General features: G+C 36.0%; 1 protein-coding gene across 1 annotated transcript in view; it reads left to right on the top strand.

The window, feature by feature from the left end:
- Nucleotides 1–9,665, top strand: part of SLC30A5 (solute carrier family 30 (zinc transporter), member 5) — a 53,437-nt gene that overhangs the window by 11,816 nt on the left and 31,956 nt on the right. The window contains exons 2-4 of the mRNA XM_006870969.1: nucleotides 2,616–2,738; nucleotides 4,003–4,069; nucleotides 5,755–5,840. Coding sequence (XP_006871031.1) covers nucleotides 2,616–2,738; nucleotides 4,003–4,069; nucleotides 5,755–5,840 — 276 coding nt within the window. The remainder of the gene's footprint in view (nucleotides 1–2,615; nucleotides 2,739–4,002; nucleotides 4,070–5,754; nucleotides 5,841–9,665) is intronic.

Here is a 9,665-nt window from a genome sequence, read left to right as displayed (position 1 = left end):
TGGAGTTGGTTCCGACTCATAGCGACCCTGTACAGGGTTTCCGAGGCTGTAAATCTTTACAGGAGCAGAAAGCTCACTATACCTGGTCATAAGCTTCCTCTGTTGTTTACTCATCAGGAGTACTAGAAACTGAACTTAAAGACAATATTGCCTTCAAAGGTTCCTTTGAAGGTACAGGGAAACCTATGGGAGCCAGAACTCAACAGAATTACCTTGTTTTTCCAAATTTCACAGGTTTTCCACTTTTGACTAGGTACAATCTTTGCACTTTTCTGTCCTAGTCTATTAGAGGAAAATATATATGTTTTCCTTCTTTAACAAATTTCCATCCTACACAGGTTCTAACTTTTGCATGTACTCATGTTCTGCATTTGCTGCTCTCTGTACTGGAAATACCATCTTGTCTTTCCTTGCTTAATGAACTTGTACAGTCTTCAGTATACACCTTATACAAGGGGGCTTCAAAAGATCATGGGAAAATGAAATTAAAGAATAGTGGGAATTTTTCATGGACTTTTTGAAGCCCCTGAACACATCTCAAATTCTATGCAGATGTTCTTCACTTCCCTAGGTAAAGGTAGTTGCTTCAGATTAAGAACTCACTGTTGGATCACATAAATACTTGTTTATTTCTTTCCTATTAGACCCTGAGCTCCTTGAGAGCAGAGTGTTTATTATTCAATGGGTGCCTAGGTAGGAATGTGTTTAGTTTTAAGTAACGAAGCTAACAGAAGTTTAAACAAATAGTATTTATTCTTCTTATATAAAAAGAACCAGAGGAAAAGCAATAAAAAGTAACCTGCTACAATTTGATGAACTTTACCTATACTTATGGATGTAGTAGCTCAAAAAAGGGAACAAATCTTTACAGCGAGGATCACTCCCACCCCCTCAGTACACAGGATTGATAAGAATGGGCAACTTAGACATTGGCTACCCAAGATGGGGAGGCCTATAAAGGCAAGAAGTGACTGGCTTACAGGCTTTCAAGAGGGAGCCTAGATCCAGACAGGGCGGGGGAAGGTAGAATCTCCACTGATTGATTTCCAATCTGTTGGGACCGGGCTGGCGAAAGGAAATGGGGATAAGATCTTGTGGTACAATAGTGAATAACTGCCATCAGGACTGACTGTGAGGGTAACAAATATACAGGTAGATGTTTTTTGACAAAAGGAGGGGAGTGATTGATTTTGCAGCCCAAGAGCGGAGGTCCTTGGGACCATCAAGTGAGAGGAGCGGAGAACAGAACCCTACCCACAGAGGCAGTGACTGACACCAGGGATGGAGACAGATGTGGACAGATTGAGAGGCTGGGGACATTGAAATCAGGGAGGGAGAGGGGCTGTGTGCTGATGGCTAGGGGGCGGGCCAGTGGGCTGTACCCTTTGGTTATTTGATGATGCATGGAGGGGATTGTAATCACTGCAGTGAAACGAAGTGCGATGGGATGAATGTGGAACTGATGTTCTCCCATGTAAACCTCACAATAAAAACTTAAAAAAAAAAAAAAAAAGAACCAGAGGTCAATGTTATTTGTTAAACCCAGTGATTCCTCTGGGATTCAGGTTCTTTATGTCCACCACCAGCACCATTCTTAGTGGGTTGGCTTTCATAGCCAGGCTAACTGTAAGATGGATTTAGCAACAGTAGATAAAATTTCTCTCTTTAAGGCGGAATGCAGTAGTGTCAAATGTGTGTGGCCCTTGGGTCAGGTAAAGTGAACGCTGTACCTGCAGCCATCCCAGCAGGTTCTGTTATGTAGTAAGCAAAAAGAATAGCTAAGTAAATAGCCCTGTAGGGATGTACAAGTTTCTGCTGATGCCAAGAATTCCTAGACTGCTGACTTCAGTGTATCTATATTTTTCCTCGTCTTTGTTTTTCCTTACCTCTCATTTTGATTATGACCCCACTCTTTTCAGCTTCCCACTTCCCTTCTAAAGTTTCTGGCAACTCCAATTCCTGAGCATATATTGTCACTTTATTTTTCATTTGCAAGCATCACAAAAGTCACTTGGAGAAGTAAAGCAGAGAAGGGCAAACCTAAATCATTTATCATCCTTCAATTTCTTTTTGTCTACATTATGTTCTTCTAGTGATGTGGTGCTATAGGATAAGCACCAGACTGCTAACCACTAGGTCGGAAGTTCAAATCCACCAGTCACTCCTGAGAAACTCTATATAGGGGCACTATGAGTCAGAACCAAATCAATGGCACTTAACAAAAACAAAGTTTCATCGCAGATAGAGTTTTTTTTGTTTGTTTGTTCTCATTTGTTTGGAGTAATTATTAAGTTTAAAAAACAGGTTATGTAATATTCCAGGCTACTTCATTAACCAAAACATTTATTTTTAGTTTTAGTTTGGCTTTTTCTTTAAGTAGACTTCATATATATATATATATATATATATTCATATACATTGAATATATTTTGCTAATCAAAAGATTAACTGTAGTTTCCTGTGGAATGATGGGGAGTTTCGGCATTTTTTGTATTTTAGTGGATTTCTGTGATTTCTGTAGTGACCTCTATTACATATGTAAGAGAAAAACAACAGCTACAGAGTTCTTTAGGATTTCAATGATACTAAAACTTGTTTCTGCTTTTACTTTTCAGATTAACGAAATTTATTGTGTTGCTGTGTTTCACCAAATTTTTTAAGGCTGTGGGACTTTTTGAATCCTATGATCTCCTAAAAGCAGTTCACATTGTTCAGTTCATTTTTATATTAAAACTTGGGTAAGTATGTGTATATGTGTGTATGTATGTGTGTATTTAGTTTTTTCTGAAATTTTTTTTTTATTTCCTTGAAAATCTTGTGTTAAATATAAAATTTCATTAACTAAGTATCTTTCAAGAAAATTTACATAGACTTTTGTGCAATTGATTCCTCTGACAAGCATGTTATTTTTTTTTTAATTATAGAATACCTAAGATTAGGGTACAAAGATGTCAGAAAAGGGGTTATAGAAAAGGGGTTATTGTATTTAGTAGCATGCCAAAACATAAACTTTTACTGTAGCTTGTGATGAGATTTTTGCACATTTCTTTTCAAGTCTGGCAATAGAAGACAGCTAGTTTCTCATATCTGCTTCAGCATTCATTCTGTGTAGTATCTTATGTTATCTAGCATGTAGGAAAAGTCTTTGGTACACTCATGAGAGAATAAAAATGATAAATAACATCTTTGGGTTTGGGCTTTTTGGTTTTGCTTTTAACAAATAAAAGTAAAGTCTGTGTATTCTTCTAAAAATTTTTTTTTTTCCCTTGTAGACTCCATGAAGGGGTCTCAGGGATTCCCAGGTCATAGTACGACTATAGCCCAATCCTCCATTAGGCACAGAATCTTATCTGACACAAATAATGGGCACAAATAATCTTTATTTTTTAAGCTAAAGCAAACTGGCTAGGCTTATGGTGTGTTTTCTTTATGGTATATGGTCTTCTTATAGTTTGAAGTCTACATTCTGAATGTGGTAAAAAAAAAAAAAAAAATTTCTAAATTAAGACTCAGGACCTGAGATAATTAACAGTTAACACCTCTATATAAATAAAAATCTGTCAGACCCTTTGGCTTAAAATGTTGATAATTATGGAAGGGGATTATTGACTAGGATATTTTTGTATAACTGAAAAATTTGAAAGATGGGGACATATAATTAGTACTTCATTTCTTTTATTTCAAAATTTGGTATTACTGAATTTTGGAGAAGTGAGTTATTTTCTTAGGAATTACAGGGTATGAAAAAACATTGAAACTCTTTTTGTGACTTGTGAACTCTTTCTGAAGCCATTACTGAAGGAAGAATTTCCAAGATGTTTTGATGGGAGCATTATTAGAATAAGTGTAGTCCCTTTAGTATGATTTCCCTAGACGCTAACATACTTTTCTGGTTCTAATTCTAGTATGTTTGTTTAAATACATGTCTTTATTTATTTAAAACCATACATTATATCTAATATTGATATCAGTATATTAATGTTTCAATATTTACATTAACAGGGCTGCATTTTCTATGGTTTTGTTTCAAAAGCCATTTTCTTCTGGGAAAACTATTACCAAACACCAGGTAAATTCTTTTTGCAGAATCCTTTATTGCTAGCCACTTCTCAGTCAACAGGTCAGAATGTAATACTCGTTCCTTGATCAGGGGAACTTAATGATTTAAATGCACAGCCAAACATTTACAGCATCAGCTTGCTCTTGACTTGAATATCGTCTTTTGAAAATTGAGGTTTCAAAAGTAGTGTTAGGATACTAGAATATTTAAAAGTGCAGAAGAGGGAAGACTATTTTTAAAGGATATGTGTAATTATTTTCTTCTTAATCTGAAAGATGTACAAATCAGATCTGGAGATACACCCAGGAGCCTAGTAGGCAGTAGGTATGGCCTCTAGAATATGTCTTACTTAACTAACTCTTATTTTGAGCATGTTACGTCATTTTTCTTTGCCTTAATTTTCTCATCTGTAAAATGGAGGTAATAATACCTTCTTATGGAAGTTGCCCTGGTGCTAACACTCAGTTGCCAACCAAAAAGTCAGTGGATTGAACCCACCAGCTGTTCTGCAGATTCCACAGATTGTTGTTGTTCAGTGACATTGAGTCAGTTCCAACTCATAGAGAGCCTATACATGATTTCCGAGGAGCAGCTGGTAAGTTTGAACTGCTAGTTTTGTGGTTCGAAGTCCAGTATTGATCCTACAGTGTTACACCAGGAGTCCCCATAAAGATTACAGCCTTGAAAACCCGACGGGTTAGATTTACTCTGTCCTGTAGAGTCATTGTGAGTTGATGGCAATGGGGATTTTTGCTTTGCAATGGAGCTATGAGGAATAAATGAATTGACATATGAAAAGTTTTTAGAGTAGTGCTTGACACATGGTGAATGTGCAGTATATACTAGCTGTCACCCTTATTATCATCATTATTCAAGATTTATGCCAGAAATGTCCTGCATTCTGCATAATAGTCTTACATTATCACTTCTTTGGAAAGCTATATACCTCATTACATGTCTGCTTTATATTACAGCTTAGTTATGTGTTCCATGATTTTTTAGTTTAATATGACAAATTTAAGTTACCTCTGTTTTAAAGATTAAGAGCAATTTTTTAAAATGTTTTATTGTAAATTATGTGATAGTTGACATGGGAGAACATTAGTTTTACATTTATCCTATTGTATATCGTTTCATTGCCATGGTTACAGTCTCTTCCATGCATCATCAACCAACCAAAGGGTATATCCTACAAACGCTAACCCCCATCCTACCCGGTCATCAGCACACAGCCTCTCTCCCTCTCTGGTTCTAAAGTCCCCAGCTGTTCCATCTGTCCACATCATCATTTTTTTAAATTAGATTAATCAATTAAACCCCATCAAAACATTGTGTCTCCCTTTTCAAATAACTCAAGCACTGAAAATTCCTAATGGAAAAGAATTTAAAAACTAAAATATTGTATTCCTACCAAATTGATGAGAAACAAATGAGAATACAGAAGTATATTCTGTAGAAAATGATTTCAGAATTTAATAGGTAAGAATATAGATAATTGAAAATACAATACTGCCTTGTAAATCCAGAATTACTCAATTCGGATTGTCCGTCATAGTTTCTGTTTAAATGCAATATATGTAATCATATATTAAAATAATTACCATTTTTATCTTTCCTTCTATGTTTCATTTAAGATTTTGAGCTATTTCAAAATATAACAACATAACTAAGTTTTTTTTATTTTCTATTTATAGTGGATCAAAATATTTAAACATGCCATTGCTGGGTGTATTATTTCACTTTTGTGGTTTTTTGGCCTTACTCTTTGTGGACCACTAAGGTAAGTAAAGTGTATACTTTGAATATTTATGTTTTTATTTTGAATTAAATGTATTCCACTTTATTTTATGTCATATATTTACTTGTACAAATGTTTCTATCACTCCCAGACATTGGATACAATTCAACAAGCGTGTGTGTGTTTGTGTGTGTGTGTGTGTATGGAGAGAACCTGTGTAGTTTATAAATTACAATCAATATATTATGACAGATCTTTTAACTACAAAGTCCAAAGAGTTTCAGAATACTTTTAGCATAAGTGGCTTATTTAGCATTTTTTGGTGGTGAATTCTAAGATAAAAGGTGGTAAATAAACAACCAGTTAGGAGTCCTGGTGTTGCACTATGGGTTAATGTGCTAGACTGTAAAGTCGGTTTGAACCGCAATGTCAGTGGCTCAAGCTCACCAGTTGCTCCTTGGAAACCCTATAGGGTCGCTATGGTCGGAACTGACTCGATGGCACTTAACAACAAAAGAGGGCAAAATATTTAAAAGCACTCATCTTTTTGTACACCTCTGCAAGTACTTGTTTACATAGTAAATGTCACAAAGGTATTTCTTTATATAAATTTATCAGGAAAATCATGTTGCCATGGCTGAGGGGTATTATTAGGATGAGAGATTGAGAAAGGATGTTAGAAAGGATTTTGCTTAGAATTGGGGGTGACTAGACTGGAGAGTGATGGGTAAGGATAATTCTTACTCCATTTCCATTCAATGCAATTGCGTCTGGACTTGGGACTTCCTGACTTGTTTGTCCTATACCTTGTCAGATGCAGAGCAGAATATACATAATTACACATGTCATATCCCTGTCCCTGACAAAGCAGCATTCCAAAAGGCGAAGCTTGGGGAGAGCCTTTCAGTTTTTTGGGGGTATGATTGAGTTCATGATAATGTTGCTTTTATCCCTAATGTTTTAAATTTCTAATTCATAAAATTATGTTTTGGTCCATATGTTTCAAATTCACTTTCCTCTATGTGTTAGAGTAGAAAGGAAAGGGAGGAAATTCTTAAATCCTTACTTGGATCCTTATTTAGTCACATACTTTCCCACCAGTACCTCTACCACCACTATACCCCCTCATCAATTTACTAAAGCCATCCTGCGAATTCTTGAGGAGAAAGACACCTTTAGTACTTCATAGTCTGCTAATTTAAAATTAGTCTTATGCTACTGATGTTGTTGTTGTTGTTAAGTGCCATCGAGTCGGTTCCGACCCATAGCGACCCTGTACAGGGTTTCCGAGGGTGTAAATCTTTACGGGAGTAGAAAGCCTCATCTTTCTCCCGCGGAGCGGCTGGTAGTTTCGAACCGCTGACCTTAAGGCTCGCAGCCCGATTCGTAACCACTACGCTACCAGAGCTCCTTAGGACTCTGGTATACTATTGATATATTTAAATTATAATCTTCCAAATATTAGTAGAACTAAAGTTATTGCTAATGTTTGCTCATTGCAGAGGTTTTTTTGTTGTAGAAATGTTTATCGGCCAACATTTGCCAATTCAACATTGTCAGGTGGACAGTTTAGTGATATCAATTACATGAATCATGTGCAACACCACCTATAATTATTGCCAGATTTCTCATCACCACAAGCAAACATTTATTGACAAAAACTCCCCATTTCCCTCCTCTTTCCACCACTGGAAACCACTAATGAACTTTGTTCTCTGTACATTTGTCTGTTCTTGTTATTTCACGTAAGTGAGGTCATAGCAGTATTTATGCCTTTTCCAGTTCATCCATGTGTTAGCATGCATCAGGACTTCATTTCTCTTGATGAATGAGTAGTAGTCCTTTGTATGTACAACATTTATATATCTATTCAACAGTTGATGGATACCTAGGTTGTTTCCCCTGTTGGCTGTTTTGAATAGTGCTACAGTGATCTTTGATGTGTGTGTGTCTATTAATATAACTGCTTTCAAGTCTCGTGGGTATATATGCCTAGACGTGGATTGCTGGATCACATGGTAGCTCTGTGTTTAACTTTTTGAGCAACTGCCAAACTGTTTTCCACAGTGACCTCTGTACCATTTTGCATTCTGTCATCACAGATTTTTTTATTAAAAGAGAAAAAAAAATTTTTATGAGCCATTGACAATCTATTTACTGATTAGATCTCTGAGCCCCCTTTTTGCTGATGATAGTTTGTGGGTTTTTTGTGGCAAAATACATATAACTTTAACATTATAACCATTTTTCAGTATATAATTCAGTGGCATTAATTACATTTAGTGTTGTACAAGCATCACCGCCATCTACTGCCAAAATTTTTTATCACCCAAACAAACTCTGTTCCTTTCAATCATTATCTCCTGGTTTTCCTCCAGGCCCCTAGCTTTCAAGTTGATTCTGATTTATCAATATACCATGTGACAAGTAGCATGACCTGAGAGACTTTTCTGAGCTCTCTTCTTTATGGTAGAAAATCAACAGCTCTTTATTCCACAGAGCTGCTTATTGGATTCAAACTGCCGATCAGTTAGCAGCCAAACACGTAATCTTTGTGCCACCGGGACTCCACTCATGTAAGGGAAATCATACAATATTTGACCTTTTGTGTTTAACTTATTTCACTTAATATATTGCATTCAAGGTTTCTCTATATTGTGGTGGTGGTTGGTGTACCATGGAGTAGGTTCCGACTCATAGTGTCCCTGTATAGGGTTCCCGAGGCTATAAATTTTTAGGGTAGCAGAAAGCCTCATCTTTCTCCCATGGAACAGCTAATAGTTTCAAACTGCTGACCTGAGGTTAACAACCCAATACGTAACCACTATGCCAAAACTTCATTCCCTTTTATGATTGAACACATTGTGTGTATACATTTGTCTGTTGATGGATACTTGGCTTTTTCTACCTTTTGTCTATTATGAATATTGCTGCTGTGAACATTGGTATACATATATCTGTTTGAGTCCCTGTTTTTAAGTCTTTTCTTTGAAAGAAATATTTCATACACAGGGCTTCAAAAAATTCATGGAAAACTTTCAGTATCTTTCACTTGCATTTGTCCATGAACTTTCTGAAGGCCCCACATACATGCAAAAGTAAGTATAGATGCTGTGTTCCATCAAGTCAATTGTGACTGATAGTGACCCTATTGACAGAGGAGAATTTCCCTCATTGACTTTCCTAGGCTGTAATCTTTATGTAAGCAGATTGCCTGCTCTTTTCTCCCACAGAGTGGCTGGGTAGTTGTGAACTGCTGACCGTTTGGTTGGCAAGCAAGCACTTAACTGTTGTGCCACCAGGTCGTCTAAAATACAGAGGCAGGTATGTTTAAAGAATAATAAAATGAACATCCATTTATTTAGCACCCATACCTAAAATGAAATATTACCAATCCATGTGAAGCCCTGTGTCTCCCTGATTGAATCTTCTCCCATTACCTTTGGATGTAAACAATATCTAAAATTTCATTTTTCATAAGTCTTTACTTTATATAAATATAATTATATTACAAGTATTTTTCTGTAACACACTTTGTTCCCCAATGTTATATTTGACATTTGTCCATTTTGATGAATGTATCTGTAATTCATTCATTTTTATAGCAGTTTTTAAAATATAATTCATCTGACATAAAAGTTATTCTTTAAAAGTGTACAATTCAACATAACATACAAAAATCAGTGGGATTCCTCTATTCCAAAAATGACAGCATTGAAAAGTACATAAGGAAAGAAATACCATTTACCATAGCCATCTGAAGAACAGATTTGATGCATTAAACACTAAAGACCGAAGACCAGAAGAGTTGTGGGATGACATCAAGAACATCATACATGAAGAGAGCAAAAAGTCATTAAGAAGACA

Source organism: Chrysochloris asiatica, unplaced genomic scaffold (assembly GCF_000296735.1).
Source record: "Chrysochloris asiatica unplaced genomic scaffold, ChrAsi1.0 scaffold00157, whole genome shotgun sequence".
Taxonomy (NCBI): Eukaryota; Metazoa; Chordata; class Mammalia; order Afrosoricida; family Chrysochloridae; genus Chrysochloris; species Chrysochloris asiatica.
The sequence above is the reverse complement of the archived record's forward strand: the minus strand, read 5'-3'. Positions and strand labels throughout refer to the sequence as shown.